The sequence below is a fragment of the Caretta caretta genome, chromosome 3 (assembly GCF_965140235.1).
Source record: "Caretta caretta isolate rCarCar2 chromosome 3, rCarCar1.hap1, whole genome shotgun sequence".
In the NCBI taxonomy this organism is placed as follows: Eukaryota; Metazoa; Chordata; order Testudines; family Cheloniidae; genus Caretta; species Caretta caretta.
This window is the reverse complement of record NC_134208.1, coordinates 164,349,085-164,367,880: the sequence shown is the minus strand read 5'-3', so window position 1 is coordinate 164,367,880 and position 18,796 is coordinate 164,349,085. Positions and strand designations below refer to the sequence as shown.

At 37.6% G+C, this 18,796-nt stretch overlaps 1 protein-coding gene and 1 long non-coding RNA gene across 4 annotated transcripts in view; one reads left to right on the top strand and one right to left on the bottom strand.

Moving 5' to 3' along the window:
• Positions 1 to 203, bottom strand: part of LOC125633639 (uncharacterized) — a 33,576-nt gene extending 33,373 nt beyond the window's left edge. The window contains exon 1 of the long non-coding RNA XR_007355678.2: positions 157 to 203. This is a non-coding gene — a long non-coding RNA (uncharacterized LOC125633639). The remainder of the gene's footprint in view (positions 1 to 156) is intronic.
• Positions 1 to 18,796, top strand: part of SPATA17 (spermatogenesis associated 17) — a 148,338-nt gene that overhangs the window by 56,595 nt on the left and 72,947 nt on the right. For all 3 annotated transcript variants that reach the window (XM_048843197.2, XM_048843196.2, XM_048843195.2), the window contains one exon: positions 7,396 to 7,519. In XM_048843197.2, coding sequence (XP_048699154.1) covers positions 7,396 to 7,519 — 124 coding nt within the window. The remainder of the gene's footprint in view (positions 1 to 7,395; positions 7,520 to 18,796) is intronic.

The window sequence follows — 18,796 nt, the reverse complement described above, 5'->3', positions numbered from 1 at the left end:
AAATGAGCATATTATATAAGGCTGCACATTATTGTTCCATTAGTTAGGAAGGTTCTAGGCAGGAGAGGCCATAGGCACAATACAAATAGAGTATCTTTCTGAGAGTCACATACAAGGCAGATAGTTTCAGAATACTATTGGGCCACAATAACTCACCAGCAAGACAGTTTCCAAACTCCTCCATCTGTTAAGGATCTGTCCCTATTTCTGCTTAATCAGCTGTGGTAGGCACCTTTCTTTTCCAAACATACTCAAGAATCCACTGTGCTAGTTGCATGACATCATCTCTCAGGCATCAGTGTAGCTGGTCAAAACAGGCTGGGGCACATTTCAGTATTAAGAGTACATAGTGGATGCACTGAGCGGAAATAGACTCATATAAGGCAGAGAATGGAATGGTAACTAGATGTCACATATCTAACATATACGGTAATGTATGTCTTCTGTTATAAATATATCTGTGTACAGAGCACCATAATCTATGCTTTACATTCTTCCTCTGAGGCTAGACATATAGGAGTGTTTAATTTTTACTGAATATTTTTGGTAAAGTCAAACCATTTTTAATACAGCAGGTTAGCTTCTGCTCTCAGATACACCAGTACAACCCCATTAAATCAATAGGTATACACTGGTGTAGCTAAGAAATTGTTGCAGTTATTGCATTTAGAGTTCCATATTCTTTGTTTGAGGGGGAAGGATGATGTATATAGTTGGGAGGGTAAAATTGATTTAGGCTGGCTTCTCTTATGCTAAGGTTACCTACTGCCTATGTTGCAGGAATTTTATGATTTGAGGGCTAAGCTATTTCAAATCACAATAACTTTGTGCTCCTTCTGGGTACTCTAGGCAAATTATACTGCATATTGATTTTCTCAAATGCCCTTTACTTTAATTAATACTATGATTTTATGGTTATCTGGTCACAAGATCACAAAATTCCTGTTAAAACGCAAACAAAATGCAATATTTTGATAAAGTTCAATAAATGTAGGTCAGTATAAATCTGTGAAATGATGCTGTTCTATGCAGCACCATTAAAATCTGTATATTGCTGAAATCATCATTTAAAGACCTTTCCAAAAGTGCCAGGAACAATATTCTATATCTATTTTTAACCTTTATACAGACAGCAGGAACATGGTAATCCAAATCTGCATCTCATAGCCAACACCACTGCATGTTTCATAATGAAACATCAGAATAACAGTAAGTTACATTGGCACATGAACAACTTTTATTTTAAAACCTAATGTGAAATAATCAATAATGTACAAGTCAACAGCTACCTCACAGATTTGTTAGGCACAATCTTATCTGTGATGAGACACAATGAAAAGTGTCTCTGAGCACATCAGCTCATAAACATAGGCACATTTTGGATGTCATTGAAACAGTCCCCTCTACAGTGGTACCAAGCAAATGTACTTTTTTCCCAAACTATCATCAATGTTCCTTTGCTTATTCAGTCTTTTGCAGATCATTTTGCACACAGCATCCACCAAAAGTGCACATATTTATTTTCTTGACATAGGAATCTCACAAAACAGCAGACCAGTTTTTGAAAAATATTCCAAAAATTAATTAATATAAAACAATTTTTGCATCTGCAGAATTCCTATTTTCTCTCACCACAGAGCTTGATGAAAACACAGACGGTTACGCCCTAGCTTGACAAAACTATTTGGCAGAGGTGCTTAATGACTTCTTTGTTTTGGTTTTCACCAAGAAGGTTGGTGGTGATTTGGACACCTAACGTAGCGAATGCCAGTGAAAATGAGGTAGGATCAGAGTCTATGATGGGGAAAGAACAAGTCAAAAATTACTCAGACAAGTTAGATGTCTTCAAATCACCAGGGCCTATGAAATGCATCCTACAATACTCAAGGAGCTGACTGAGGAGATATCTGAGCCATTAGCAATTATCTTTGAAATAAGATGAGATGAGAGACATTCCAGAAGACTGGAAAAGGGCAAATATAGTGCCCACATATAAAAAGGGAAATAAGGACAACCCGGGGAATTTCAGACCAGTCACCTTAACTTCTGTACCCAGAAAGATAATGGAGCAAATAATTAATAAATCAGTTTGCAAACACCTCGAAGATAATGAGGTGATAAGTAACAGTCAGCATGGATTTGCCAAGAACAGATCGTGTCAAACCAACCTGATAGCTTTCTTTGGCAGGATAACAAGCCTTGTGGATAGGGGGAAGCAGAAGATGTGGTATATATTGACTTTAGTAAGGCTTTTAATACTGTCTCGCATGACCTTCTCAAACAAACTAGGGAAATACAACCTATATGGAGCTACTATAAGGTGGGTGCATAACTGGTTGGAAAATCATTCCCAGAGATTAGTTATTCACAGTCATGCTGGAAGGGCATAACAAGTGGGGTCCCGCAGGGATTGGTTCTGGGACTGGTTCTGTTCAATATCATCATCAGTGATTTAGATAATGGCATAGAGAGTACACTTATAAAGTTTGCAGACGATACCAAGCTGGGAGGGGTTGCAAGTGCTTTGGAGGATAGGATTAAAATTCACAATGATCTAGACATACTGGAGAAATGGTCTGAAGTAAATAGGATGAATTTCAATATGGACGAATCCAGAGTACTCCACTTAGGAAGGAACAATCAGTTGCACACATACAAAATGGGAAATGACTGCCTAGGAAGGAGTACTGCAGAAAGGGATCTGGGGATCATAGTGAATCACAAGCTAAATATGAGTCAACAGCATAACACTGTTGCAAAAAAAGCAAACATCATTCTGGGATGTGTTAGCAGGAGTGTTGTAAGCAAGACATGAGAAGTAGTTCTTCCACTCTACTCTGCACTGATTAGGCCTCAACTGGAGTATTGTGTCCAGTTCTGGGTGCCACATTTCAGGAAAGGAAAACAAATTGGAGAGAGTCCAGAGAAGAGCAACAAGAAGAAAACATGACCTGTGAGGGAAGATGGGAAAAATTGGGTTTGTTTAGTTTGGAGAAGAGAAGACTGAGAGGGGACATGACAACAGTTTTCAAGTACATAAAAGGTTGTTACAAGAAGGAGGGAGAAAAATTGTTCTTCTTAACTTCTGAGGATAGGCCGAGAAACAATGGGCTTAAATTGCAACAAAGGCGGTTTAGGTTGGACATTAGGAAAAGCTTCCTAACTGTCAGAGTGGTTAAGCACTGGAATAAATTGCCTAGGGAGGTTGTCGAATCTCCATCATTGGGGATTTTTAAGAGCTGGTTCGACAAACACCTGTCAGGGATGGTCTAGATAATACTTAGTCCTGCCTTCATTGCAGGGGACTGGATTAGATGACCTCTCACGGTCCCTTCCAGTCCTATGATTCTCTGATTCTATTTGACTATATTAAATTCCCTTTCCACACATGGAGCACCCACAAGAGTCAATGGAAGTTTTGACCTGAAGCGGAGGTTATAATACTGATCACTATGAATGAAGAGGTTGGGGTTGAGGGGCTAACACAGTATATGAAATATTTACATCCTTGATTGCATGAGGCATTCACAGAGAAAGGATTACTTATTACTACTTGTTGAATGTACTGTTTATAAAGAAAAATAGAAACAGTTGAGAGGGAGGGCCTGATTCAAAGCCCATCAACGTCATTGGGAGTCTTTCCATTGACATCAGTGAGTTTTGGATTTTTGTGTGTGCGCAAGCATATATGCATGTGGTTGTGATCTCAGTGTTATTGGTAGACATACGATGTCTAAAGGTAATGTCTGTAGTATGTACTTTACATATATGCTGGTTTCATCTGTCTCTTTACATACTGGCCAACTGTCCCACTGCAGAGAGCATAGTCTCGGAGACGAAATATTATACTGTGAATTATATAGAGTCATATTTAACGTCTTTTTCATTAATTCCTTGGGTTTGATCTCACTACCATTGATATTAATGGGACTAAGATTTAGTCTTTAAAATGTGATAGAAAGGACATGTGGGGATTTCAGGGTGTAAATCATTTTAGAATAAATCGAAATTGGTATAATTTTGCTAAGCAGTCTATACGTATAGTAGTGTTTAGATTAATACATACTTTACATTTTGTGATGACTTCAAGGACAGAGCCATCAGAGGTAACTATATATGTCAACAATATTATAATAAAGTAAAGTAATGTAAACATTATGCATACAATATTACTGAAACAGAATATGTTAGCAAAATATGTAGGCTGTTGAAAATATTTTCAAGTATATTGAAAATTATATAGTTATTTAAAAGAACTTACGTTCATGAGTGGTTTCATGTAGAACATTAATGAAGAGATGTGTGGCTATTTGTAAGGAATTGTGATGATCTTAGGATAGTACTTTCTAATAAAATTATATATTGCCTTGAACTTCATTTCAACAAATGATCTAAACTTTTTTTTTACTTGAAAAAATTATGGTAATGAATAATTCATTCTAAATAATGTAGTAAATCCTAACTGATGACATGGGACAAATATTTTACCCTTTGTTATAATTAAATCTGTAATAAAATGCATATATATTTATTGATATCTTTCTTTGGGGATTTTCACCAGTTTTCTCTTGAACAATATAACTTCTTATTCATTGTTGGGTAAAAGTGGATAAGAATAGGAAGAAGTTATAATCATATACTTATAGGCAGTTTATCAGCTATTTACAGTGGTACTCATGCTGAATGGAAGAATCTAATGAAAAAGAACGAGATGCAGTATTAAATATGTAAAATATAGAATATGTGCACAAATATTTAAGTATAAAGTTGCCTAAAATAAAAAAGTTAACTCGATAACACATGCACTTTTTAAAAAAATTATTTATGGTTAATATAGAACAAAGAGTTTCCTTGTAAAAATACTTATTTACCCACATATAACTGCTCTGAAGTCTGTACCTTAAGGACAAAGAAAGGTCACCAATCTCTCCAACTCCTAGTTCTTTGTCAAAAATGGACACAGTTAATGAGGTTTGTTTGGTACAGCACAAATTCTCAGACACAGATAGAGATCCTTTCAATGGAAACAAATTTGTTTGGCTTTACCAGGTTACTTAGCGATTAATAATAGCCTTGAGATGCAGGTCAGAAAGGTCATTGTACCTGCTTGCCAACACAATCTAAAATGTGCAGCTAGTCCAGGTCTGCAGGCTGCGAGGCCCCAAAATGCTATGCATAAAGTAAAAGAGGCTATTTTCCAACTTTTTTTTCATATTAATAAGCAATTTTCAGGAGAAGGGTGGCAAAATGGGGGCCATGCTACTCTAAGTAATTCATTTATTTTGCAATTTAATCTTATGTTGGAAAAAAATTACACTGCTGCAAAAGCATAGCATGGTGATTTTTAAACGTCAGTATGTTTCATAAGTAACCTTGTATGAAATATTGTATTAGCAGCCTTTAACAGTAAACTGCAACAAAAAATATTTGCAGAGATTGAAACAAACCTATACATCTTTTCCTACCTTTAATGTATTTCCTTTTCATTCTATTTTTGTCTTGCACATTTGAAGAAAAAACATGCATGATTTACTTAACATTTTATTCATTTTACCAGGTGTTGTGGATTAATATTTTGGTAAAGAAAAGTTGAAAGACTGTAGCATGAATCAAATATAAAAATGATACTATTTTAATATATATTTTCTTTAAGAATTTATTTTAACTGAGTTCATATATTTATAAGGCATTTATTACCATTTCACATGTTTTTGTGGATTAAATTAACACTATGATAATTATAACAGCTAGCATTACAAAGCTGGAGCCCAATCATGCAAACACTGATTGAGGTAATTTGACTTGTCTGTAGGATTACTTACATCAATAAAGTTAAAGTTACATAAACATGCTTAAATATTTGCCTGATTTGATCCTTGTTCTCCAGCGGCCAAATCCTGCTCTCATTGAAGTCAATGGGAGTGTTATCATTGACTTTTGTGGGGAATTATCAGATCCCAGATTTCTTTTTGCTGTGTTATTTACTATCCAGACATATGAACTGTGCATTTGTCTTCACTTTTTATTTTATGTAACATATTCTGAAAAAAGGCCAGAATTTACTCACCTAATCACTGAACAAAGCCGGTGTCTTTCACACACAGGTTAATTTGAACTAGCTGTTTCTTAAGAAAAATAATAACATACGTTAATCAAGCTAATCTCTTTTAACTGGGTCAAAATAATTCAATACACATGCACTGTGAACTATAACACTGAATTATGCTTAGTATAGGACATTAATTTACTCTACAAGTTTGCATAATTTGGGGCCAGACTGGTCCTTTTGCAGAAAATCCATGGGAGGAAGCCATTGATGAGAAAATCTCTGCACGTTTTACCTTGCATAGTTTTCCTCAGATTGTTCTACTGGAAATATGGGTTTGTCGCTTCCTGCAAAGCAGACAGTGGGATCAGCCTCTTGCTACCTGTGGATATTCCAAGAACTAATGGAGGCACAGGGACATTTGCTCAGCAGACCTTGTGATCCCTCCACACTGGCTCCAGGAACCCCTGCCTCACAACCTGTTTTCCTGGCAGTGACTTTGCTGTGGACTCCCCATGACAGTAGCTGCTCTGTACTACCCTTGTCAGAAAGGCTCCATGCTGAGGAGGGAGATGTCCAGGAAAGTTAATATTGCATGTGTCTTTCCCAAGGACTTCTTGTGTACTTAATGAGGGAAAGGTGTATGCCCCTGGACCCCACTCACCTGCCTGCAGCCCATGTCCCAACCCTTCTCCATGCACAGATCCTCAACCCTGCAGAGGGCTCAGTGATGCAGCAAGGAGAGGGATATCAAATAGTCAAGCTTACCCTTCCTCCTTCTAACCCTTCTGCACACGCAAGGGCAGAAGGGGTAGAGGGTCTGTCACAGGGTCATGATCTACCACTCTGTCACAAGGTACTAGCTGAAATATAAACTATCAGTTTACATGCTGATGTCCATTTGAATGAAGTTACGACATTAAAATAAATTCTATTTAATGAAACTCAAGGTAAAATGGTTTTTGATAAAACAGTGCACAGAATATCTATTACTTCTGTTTTATCAAAATATTTAAATAACACCATCAACATCTTCCTCAAAATAAAAGCTGAAGGATATAAATGAACGAATTATGAATAAATGTGGTATACTGTACAAACACATAGAATGTAGATTTAACCACTTTAATGGTACCAAATGTTAGTCACACCCATACAGAATTCATCTCCTATACTGCAGAATGTACCAAGTAGATTTTAACATTCCAGTGATTTCCAACTGATTGTTAATGGATGAAGGCAGCACCTTGAATGCCATGGAGAACCAGCTGTGAAAGAGTTAAAAAAAAAAGTGTTAGCATCTTTTTTCACCTCTGGACTGTAAATAACAAAGAGTTGTTTTGATGCAGGAAAGAACTAGAGGAGTTTGCAGAGATGAAGGAGAAAGAAAAGGAGAAAAAAGACCTAGAAAGGGAAGAAAAGAAAAAGGATCACCAAGCCCGAAAGATGCATTACCTCCTCAGCACAGAGCAGGTTGGTATACCTGTCCCTGACAGCTCATGCAAACCACTTGGGCCCCCAGCTTGACAGAGATAAACTAGCAGGCTGAATGGGACATGACTTGTTGAAAAGATATCACAAAGACACTACTTTGAGTTCAATTTAGTGCTTTTCTATAGGTGAGAGCAGGTACCATGACTATTCTGTGACAGCAGCTTCACAGAGGCAGTAACAGCACTGCTGGCAGAAAGAGTCCAAGTCAGCAGTTTGATCTGCCACTGTGATAACACAACACGAAGGGCATAACCTCGCTTTAAAAACTCATTTTGACTGGCTTATTGTTGTGTGGTTGCACTTGTCAAGAACTAACAAGTTATTAAGCTGAGGAGCAGTTTCATTTTTTCTTTTTTAATTGAGCTAATGATTGGATTGATATTGTGCTCTTCTGCTGTGTTTTAAAATACATTGTACATGTAGGGTTTCAGCTAAAGCTTTTCACAGAACTGCCTGTATCAGCACATTTACCTTGATTATTTTCACATAGGTATGCCTCTGGAATTTTGAATATTTACTGATTAATTTGTTTGCACTGCTAAAAGTTCTAGAATTTTCAAGTCTTCCTATACAGTGTGATTGGCAGGAAGTCAAATTTGTTAGTAATTAGTAGAGCTGATCTTATGTGGTAAAACAGGATTTAAGAACATTTGTTCAAATTTTGACGGGCTGTTCTATTTTGACAATATTTGTGGTCCTTGCTAGTCCCTATTTGTGAACATTAGTGCTAATGTTTTTTTTCTTTCCATGATTTTTTGGTGAATAGTTGTTCTTCACATGAATACCTGTCTTTGCATGTGAAATTTCAGGCATGAACAAAATATTTGTATTCATTATTTCCTATTTGTTGTTTGCTACTCATTGTTCGTTATTTGTTACAATAAAAATGATCAGTCATCTGATCAGGGAGCAGGAACAATACCATGTGACTCAATGGCAGCAAATTTAGCCTTTTTCAGTGTTTATGAATCATTTATAATCCACCCATAGTTTGAAACTTGTTTGCATTAATTGTATGTCAGATTTGAAAAGTGAATACATTAGTAAAAAGGAGTAACTTTAATTGCAAAATTACTAAATTCAAGGTCTGTTCAGAAGTAATTTGCAAACAGAGAAAAGGCCTAAGTTATTAATTGAATATTATTCACCACAAATAATTTGGCCAGCTGTAGAAATAGTACATTTTCCACATAGAATGTTCTTAAAGTTTTTACATTTTCTTGGACCATTTTTTGGAAAAAATAACTTATTTTTACAGTAATTCCAATATTAAGCAGATACATGAAGCAAAATATTAGAAATAAGGATGGCCTAACAAACCAAGTGTTAATGTGGATAAAATGTTCTACACCTTTAGTATCTGAAAAATTAAACTGTGGCATCTTCACCATTCTTTTAGATGGCTAGTGAGATGAACTGAATGACTTATGGTCTAAAATATAATGAACTCATTTTGTTCCCGATAGTGCCAGGTTAGAAAACTGCATTTTCCTTTACCAGTGGGGACTTTTACACCCCAAGATTCATCCTTAAGGGATGGCAGGCAGCATTTGTACCTCAGTCCTCAAGTTAAGGTTTTCCTGGTGGAGGGCAGCAGTAAGCATCGTGGTCTTATGGATTTGGGTTTCTGATTTAACAAGAACAAAGCTTGACAGGCACGGTTTTGCAGAACTAAAAACACTCCGGTTTTGCTCACTGTCAAGGTCTACATATTCCATGACTCTGAGGCCACAAAATTTGCCACAGAAGTCACAGTTTAGTACTAAATTGTGATCCAGGAGCTGAGCTATAATTTTTTTATTTTTTTAAAAATATCCCCTCTATTAAGAAAAAGTATCCTAATAAGAAAAAATAAGTTAAATTACTGTGCGTTATTGGCACTTATTTAAATTGCCGCATCTTCACTTTGCCTCTTCATGCAGCAAGATGGTTTGATATAAATGAATGCGTTTAGCAGAAATATTGAAATATGATTTTGGATTTTTTTTCTTAGCTCCTTTCTATACTGATTTGCTTCTTTGTGACAGATAGTAAAATAATATAATGTTAAAGGTTATCGATATTAAATATCAGTATTTTTGCTGTTGCTATTTCCATCACATATTCCATAAACATTTTACCATAGCTGAATGAGAAATAAAATTTCAAGCAAAATACTGACATAGCATTATTTCAGGATATTTTATAATTCAGGAAGTCCCATATGTTGCTAAAGATTAACATCTGTAGACTAAAAATAGGCTATCATAGATCTGAAGAAGTCAGTCTTCCATAGACTATTCAGAATTGTAGCTTCAGATGCTTGTGGAGCTAATGCTTGAGATATCATGTTGATGGCTTTTCCTTATGTTCTGCAGCACAAACATTAAAATTGACTGCCGTTATGACTGCAGCAATTTGAATACTAGAGCGCCTCAGTGCTTACAAGTTCAACAGTTACATTTTTACAAAGGCTACAAATTAATATAGTATTTAATATAGTGTTACATTTTGTCTAACCTGTGTCATGCTTACAATAAATAAAACATGGATCAATAAACTCAGTGATACCTTTTAACAGAGTATATATATATAAATTATACCATATTATAGTACAATTTAAAATTACCATTTTACTACATTTGTTGGTAAATAATGAACTCTATTTATAAGAATTTGCAATAATATAGCAGTTTATTGTTGTTGTTTGTACATATGCACTGTATTTATACAAATATTTTAACACAGATACATGATTACTTCAGCTATACATCAGTGCTTGAATTAACAGACCTTTATGAATTTATTAATTTAAAAATAAGAGTATCTTCTGGACATCTACATTTCAGAAAGAAATCTAAACATTTGAAAATCTTTGTATAATCAATATTTACTAGCAGTAATAGTGTTAATTTGTTGTCACACACTTAATCAACATTATTCCCTGAAAATTGTTTGTTATGCATCCCACTAACTTCAAAACACAAATAAATTTTACAGCTTTAGAAAATAAACAGCATCTACTTTTTGTCTCTGTGTAGCTGGTGTTGTTCATGCACCACAAATACAGCCCAAACTATAAGAGGAGGTTTGAAAATAGAATGTGATTTTTCATTTGAGTAAAACTAAGTTATTTGGAAAATATTGCCCGGAGAAATAAATTATGAACTCTAAAATTCTATGCTTATGAAATACTGAGCTTTTACTCAACTTGCTTTATGTATCAATAGCTTCAGTAACTAGACAAGTAACACCTAACATAGATGAGCTTCCTTTGTTTGAAGAAAATTTCTCCTACATAATTCCTATAATTATGAAGAAACCTGCAACAGATTCCATGCCCTTGGTATCAAGTAATAAATTATGTTGTCTGCTCCACCTACTGGTTGCTTTTTGCAAGAGATTCCATTGTGGAATATAGAAAGAAATATCTTGAAAAGGTATCAACACTGTTATCAATCTAAATTCTATTAGAAAAACTGAACTCTTCTCTTTTGGATTTTAATAAGCTGATATGTATTTATGCTCAACAATATTTTCCTTATCTGCTTTTAAATGAACAATATAAGGGCTGTGTTTTATGATGAACAAGATACCTTAAAAATGCAAGGAGTTAAAAATTGCATGACAGGGTTAGCAAAAACTCTGCCTTTGTTCAGATTATTTCTTTGAATACAAATGTTGGCAGCACATTATAGAGTAAAAAAAAGTCCCACTGGTCTATTTTATATTTTTATTTTATTATTTCTCTTTTTGCATTTATAAATCAAATCATGAACAAGTTCTTAAGCTAAGTTTGCTATCAGTCCATAATTGCAGTGTGCAAATTGGTACTATTGTGTTAATGGATCCATTTTAAATATAATTAATATTTTAAAAATAAGGTTTTTTTAAATTTAATGTTTCTATTATGAATATGTACAATACATCTGCTTTTCTCTTTTTGTGTTAGTGAACTCAGACGTGTGTGCAGGTTTTACCTGGTCTCCTCTAAGTACATATTAGCAAGTAAATGTGGCAAATGGATTAAGAGGCCAATTTTCCAAAGTGCTGACAAACTGTAGCTGCCTTTGAAATCAATGGAAGGTGAAGGAGCTCAGCACCTTAAAAGAATTGTCCAGCACTTCACAGGATTGGGTTTGAAAAGGCCATACTTGATGGGACAAGGGACTGCATGTCTCAGTCACTGCATGATTCTAACAGCTCATATTCCCAGATGTACTTGGGCACACAACACAATAGCAGTGAAAGTCAGACTTCTCTTGTATGTGTATGATGGACCAAAGCCAGGGCTCTAGCAGCTATGGAGACACACTGTATGTCAAAGGCTGAGGTAACCCTCTGCTACTATAATTGTCTCTGTCACTGGAAGAAGGAATAGAAAATCAGTGGAATCGTATTGCCTCACCCCTGACCATCTTTTCCTCCAGGCACTCACACTGCCACACAAGATGATGGGAAATGTGTATTTTTTCTCCATTCTCCTTTTGCTCCTAAACAGTGGAACTGATTTTGCTCAACTTTTCACTACCAAATTCATCTTTGAATAGAGACCAAGTATGGAAAATTGCAGCCCAAATGATGAAAGTTTTCCTTCATGGCATTACTTCCACAGAGGCATAATGTGGGAGTTGTAAGCCTGGCCACACAGCCACAGATCCTCTTTGAGCATTACTGGCCATCTGGGGTGCCCCAAGCTCATAATCTCACACTGAAGGACTCAGATTCATCTTTGGTTCCAACTCCAGTCCGTTCTCCTCTGGGATCCACCAAGCTGGGATCAGCTAGACTGATATTGTCAACAGTTCCATAGGATCTTCTATTTACCCAAGAGCAGAAACACATGCAGACACGTGAGACCCTCTGATCTTAGAAAAGTTGGCTCATTCAGTTCTGCTGGTGCTCTTCCTAGTGTTCCTGATTCAGGTACAGGATCTTCTGTTGGGCCATTTCTCTGCCCCAATCAGCTCCTGGCTGGAAAACTTACCAGGGCAGTTTCATTCTCTGTGCCCTTTTGATTCTGTGCCCTTTTGATTTTGTGCCTATTGTGCCCTTTTGATTTTTTGGCCCTGTAGTCTTCAACGTCCTTCTTCTGTAACATCAAGAGAAGAGGGGGTTGATAAGAGTCCTGTGTCTTCATTGCTGACGAGACCTAGGTTTGCACCTCCTATAAAGATCAAGAAGACTGATTCTCCTAGTTCTGCAGTTTTACAGGATGTGACATCCATCACTTTGTCAGAGGAGGATACAGTTGAGAAGTCCTCTGAAATGCCCTATTGTTCCCCATCTTCTGAGGAGGCTGTGCTGACTGCCTCTTCCTCTCCTCTCAGTGACACTTAGGGTTCCAAGGCTCAGTTTGTAGGGGATCAATTTCTCTTGACATTCTTTTGGAAGCTCCTAAGCAGAGAATCCTCCTAAGCTCCTTGATAACAGAGCTTCAAGAGAAGGACAAGATAGGTTTCCCTATTAAAGACTGCTTGTTAGAGTCTGCAAAGGAAGTGTAGAATCATTCTGCCTCAACTGTGTCTGCCTCAGGGAAGCTCAACTCCTTCTATTGAATACTGAGAGAATAATTGGAATTATTTTTTTTCTATCTTTTACGTTGGCATTCTAATGATCTCAGCAGTGGTTGAAAAGTCTAATTTGAGAAAGGTGTCTTCCTTTCTTGGGAAAAAGGAATGTAAACACTTTGAGCTTTTTGGAAGGAAGGCGCACTTCTTGGCAGCCTTGACTTTATGTGCTTCTAATCACTAAGTGGTGAGGCAAGGTATAATTTTTTTTTATGGTCCAAGATGTCTTCAGCACTTTCCTGAAGACAGAAACAGAAATTTTTGGAGCTCTTTTAAGAAGGTCAAGAAGTGTCAAAGCATACTGTTAGGGCTTTTTTTGAAATCTCTGATATATCTTCTAAATCTCTAGCTACAGCTTCTCACTTACAGGAACACTCCTACCGTCAGAATTCAGATTGTTCTGCTGAAGTGCAAGGCCAAGGTCACTGTCATGCAGTTTGAAGGTTCTGACCTGATCAACTTAAGAACTGGTGAGCCTCTGTTATTCAGGAGATCAGTTTAGGTGATTACATGGTCCCTTCTTATCTTAAAATCTATACAAATCTTTGAAGTTTTGTTGGGAAACCACCAATAACAAAGTTGCTACTTTTTGGACTGGCAGTAGTCCCTATGATTTTCAACCAGTGTTTAGCTGTGGTGCAGACCAGCTACTGTGTCAGGGACTTAGTATGCTTAAGCAACTGGCTCTCAAGAGGCCAGTCTTATATCAGGGTCGTTCATGCCCTGCAGGAGATTTTCATAGCTTGAGAGTAAACACTGACAAATCTACACTGACCAAGGTCCTTATGTTCATAGTAACTACTCTGGGCTTCAGAGTAGCAGCTGTGTTAGTCTGTATCCTCAAAAAGAAAAGGAGGACTTGTGGCACCTTAGAGACTAAAAAAGTTATTTGCGCGTAAGCTTTTGTAAGCGACAGCGCACTTCATCAGATGCATTCAGTGGAAAATACAGTGGAAAGATTTATATACACAGAGAACATGAAACAATGGGTGTTACCATACACACTGTAATGAGAGTGATCAGGTAAGGTGACCTATTACCATCAGGAGAGTGGGGGGGAAGAAAACCTTTGTGTCCGCCTTCCTTAAGACAGATTCTTTAGTCCGCAAACTTAGCCAGGCCCACACTGGAAGGCCTGATAAGATTCTGTGTTTGGATATAAGGCTTAATTTCCAGCTATACCTTTGTCAATTCACGTTCAAGGCTATGGATGCACTGCTTGCTAGGTTGGTAGAGTCTGGTACACAGACCTAAAGCTCACTTTCTGACTAAGGTAAAGGTGTAGCTCTTCTGCTGTGGGTTGAGGGTTCCATAGGTTTTTATACCAGTTTTGTCTTTTTTTCTTTATTATTGTTATTGTAAAAATCATAATTGAGCCACTGATTTGCAGCATTCAGTGACTCACTCACATATAACATTATCTACTGATTTATCATGTTTGTCAATTCATGCAGAAAAAAAAAGAATACCTTCAGGTCTCTTTTCAGTTCTGCTTTGTCTGAAAGAGTGTTAAAAATTAATTTACCACAAGTCAAATAACAACCGAGTACATTGTTTATTTTATCAATTGCATTTGTTCCTATAAGCAGAGACCATAACAAATCGGAATGGTACTGAGGGACTGATTATCCTCTCATTTACACCAGTGTAAATCAGAAGCTAAGTCCACTGAAGTCAGTGAAGTTACATCAGGATAAAACTGTGTAAATAATTTCCTTACCAAAGCCTAATAATGAATATTCAAAAGGCACACCTGATTAACCTAGCGCTGTCCTGTAAGCACTTGAAAAACAATTGGTCTGAAGTGACACCCACTCTGTCTTTGGACACCTGGCAGTTTTATTCTTATAAAGGTGAGGACTCAGTAGATAAAGCACCGGCCTCTGATCTGGCTGGCTGCAGGTTTGGTCATTTGAGCTTAGTCCCAAATGAACAGTCCACATCACAAAATGATCATACATAATTTGTTACTATTGGCAGTCTCTGTTCAGGAAAGACCAAGGACTGTGCATGGAGAATGACTTAGCTCTTACCTTTTACATTTTATTTCCTCCCTCTTTACCATTATACCTTTTATTATCCTATCTCCAAAACATTCCTGGGCTGAAATTATCATTCATCCTAGGTACTCATATTTCCTGGAGATAAAAAAAGTAACCACTTTTGTTCAAAAGTACAGGCACCCCCAATCACTGAACATCCCCACCTATCTGTGGGTGTTTTATACCCACTCCTCACCTACTTGTTACCAAGTCAGATGTCTCGCACTACTTTCCAAAGCTTGTACCATTACAAATCCCATTTAAATTAAAAAGGGAGTGTGAGCTTTCCTAGCTCTCCAACTGACTTTCAGATACATTTTAATAGTATTAGTAAGTAAGGTACTTTTCTCTTTTCTTTATAGTTCTATATTCTGTTTTCATAAATGATGATTTTCAAAGGATTCTCAGTCTACATTAAGTCTGTCTTACAGTACTTGTCAAATATATGTTTGATCAGCAAGTTTAATTGGTCTTGATGTGCCACATCAAAGCCGTCTTTGGCATATACGTTCACCTGCATATGGTGGGCTAGACTATGCCAGCCTTTGCATAGGGCTACAAGGTAGAAGGGTCACAAGATCTTGTTCACCCACCCTTTGTTCCTCCGGGGGGGGGGGGGGGAAGGGTGGAAGGGCAGGTATAATTACAGTCTTTGTGCTCTCCTAAGAAAGACTGTTCTTGGCTAGTGCTGCTGCCTGTGCCAATTAACCCGAAGGGAGTGGGATGAGGTGGGAATGGCCTAGCTGCTGGGCTTATGCTGTACCCTCTAAAAATATAATGCAGTAACAGGGCTCCCTGTGACCTTTTGGGAGACATTGTTCCTGGACAAGAAACAATAGTTCCTGGAGCTCCTGCTAGGCACATAGTTGCTAGGCACTTCACTGCTATTAGGCACACAAAGCAGGGCTATGTGTTCAAAGAATAGTTGAGACCTGTATTTTTGTAAAATCACTCTTTAAAAATTCTTGCTACCTAAAGGGTCCTTTTTCTGCATCAAAATTGTATAATCTGTGTTTTTTTTTCTCCAGGCAATACACCAATTGCTCCAGTCCTGTGGGTAGGATTAGTGGCAGAGTTTAAGCAAGTTTAGGCTGTGTGACCTATGAAAAGTGTACACAGCAAAGGTCTGTGAAAAAGTTCTCTTTGGTGTATTACTGTCATTTGTGCCAGCAAGAAGCTGGGATTATTCCAGTGGTGGGTAATTGAACAGAGGGGGAAAAAGAACCGAGGAGTCCTTGTGGTACCTTAGAGACTAACAAATTTATTTGGGCATAAGCTTTCGTGGGCTATAACCCACTTTATCAGATGCATGATGAAGTGGGTTATAGCCCACGAAAGCTTATGCCCAAATAAATTTGTTAGTCTCTACGGTGCCACAAGGACTCCTCGTTGTTTTTGCTAATACAGACTAACACGGCTATCCCTCTGAAACCTGAACAGAGGGCATTATAAGTTGAATGTCAACTTTCAGCTTGGTGCTGTGCAAACACAGAAGACAGAGCCCATGCCCCAAGGAATTTACAATCTAGAACAGTTACAGAGTAAACTATTCAGATACACAGCACTACATTTATCCCTGGTGCAACTCAACTGAAGTCAATCCAATTATTATAGGGTTAAATTTGGCCAATATACAGTAGTGCATTTGGTGCTAATATGAGCTTGAGGTGATGCAGGAATCTTGCGGAGATAATTTTTGAAAATATACTATAAGAATAAGCACATTTTAAGGAGGAGCAAAAGGTCATTTGGTGTACAAGAAGAGGGAGACTAGGGATGGGATGGAAGAAGGCATGAAGATGAAGTACCATACATTTCTCAACAGCAACCCTTCTGGTTGATTAAGAAGTGGCATTGATGGTATCCCAGCTTTAATGAAACTTCAAGATGAGTGATGTATACACTGATTCTTTGGTTTCCCAGCTCTTGGGCAGCCAAATACAGTTAAGGTAATGTTTCCTCAGTTAACTTACACAGAGTTTGCTCACGATTAGATCCTGTCACTTGGAATCTGGTAAATACTGCTTATTGACAGGTATTACCTGTCCAAGAATGAGCATGATCAGTGCTGCTCTGACCCTTAATAACGTCTCTTCTCTACTTCTCTCCCCTATCATGTTTTCTCCCATATGCCTATCTTAATTGCCACTGAAGCCTGGAGCCATCCCTCAACATTTTCCTCTGTGTTGCAGCTTTACCCTTTTCCTGCTTCTTTTCTATTCCTTCCTTTGTCACACTGCTCCATCCTCTCCTTTTCTTCTCTTCCACACAGCACTACGTCCATTCATGAAAATCTCAGCTCGTTTCCTGGTCCCATTGTAACCAGTGAGCTATTCACATTATCCCCGTGCAGTTTATTTGCATAGTGAAATAGTATTGGCTTAACTAAAATGTATTATCAAATGAAACTCTCAGAATGTGTTATTGCAGGGAAGAGAGCGTCACATGCATACACAAAGAAACAGACAGACATAAAGAGACACTGAAGGTTAGTGGAACACTAGTTTACTTAATCACATCTACATGTTCTTGGGGAAATAAAATTATTTCTCTCTTCAGCAGCTGTTTCTTATGTTGTCACAAAATCCCATATAATTGTCTAGATCTGTTCTGTAAAGAAGAGCTTCTCCTATCCACTCTCATATTCACCTGTATAACCTATAGCACTTACCATATTCTAACAGGATATCATTGGATAATTAGAGGGATTTTTTTTCCAATCCTTTGGGAGAAATGGTGTGACCAAGCCATAGGCTAATTGCCTTTTATGACAGGTTGTTTTTGTCTTTATGGGAGGGATGATGTTAGTAAATAGTAAATGGAGTTATAATTTGCAATTCACAAATGCAGAAACTGAAGCATAGGAGATTGTGGTGGGACAGGTTCTCACCCCAGTCAAGAGCTCCTCTTGGCACAATCAGCCCCAGCTCAGCCCACCTGTGATGCCTGTCAAACATGGAGAAGGGTAGCTCCTGAAAAGGGATGATCCAAGCCCAGTGCAGGGTGGCACTCAGAGGTAAGAGAGCTAGAGCTCCCTAGCCCTACAGAAGGGACTGATTAACAGGAGAATGGCTGAAGAGCCTCTGACATCTAGACCCTCCAAAGAAGTGGAGGGACCTTCTTTACTTTATTTTCACTTTTTGTTTAGAATCCAGGGTGCTTAGCAAAGATCTTTTGGACGCAACGGGGGGAGGGGCCCAGACCCCCTCCACAGAGACTACTGACCTCTTACCTTGTGGAGAACTGCTGGGTAGACTGGACTGTTCTGTGGACTGTTATTTGGTTTGCCCTTGCCATTTTTTTTGGAAAGTTGTTAGACCTAGAAGGGGGGTTGCCACCTCCCAAAAACTTATGGCTGGATGACCACTCTCTGCATTCTAAACTGGCAAACAGTGACAACTACAGTCAGAGAAGGATGTCTGTGACAAGAGGTGCTCAGTCTCAGCAATGGGGGTGCCCTAGAGGTACAACCTATTACAAGGTGTAAGAACAAGATTTTCAGTGACTTGTTTTTCAAAAATACAGAGAACCAACAACACCTGGTCAACAGGAGCTGTTGGGTGTTTGGAATTTTTGAAAATCAGGCCATTATTTAGGCACCTAAATATGAATTTAGACACTTTTTAAAAATAATCTTGCCTTAAAGTCAAATAGGAAGTCCGTGA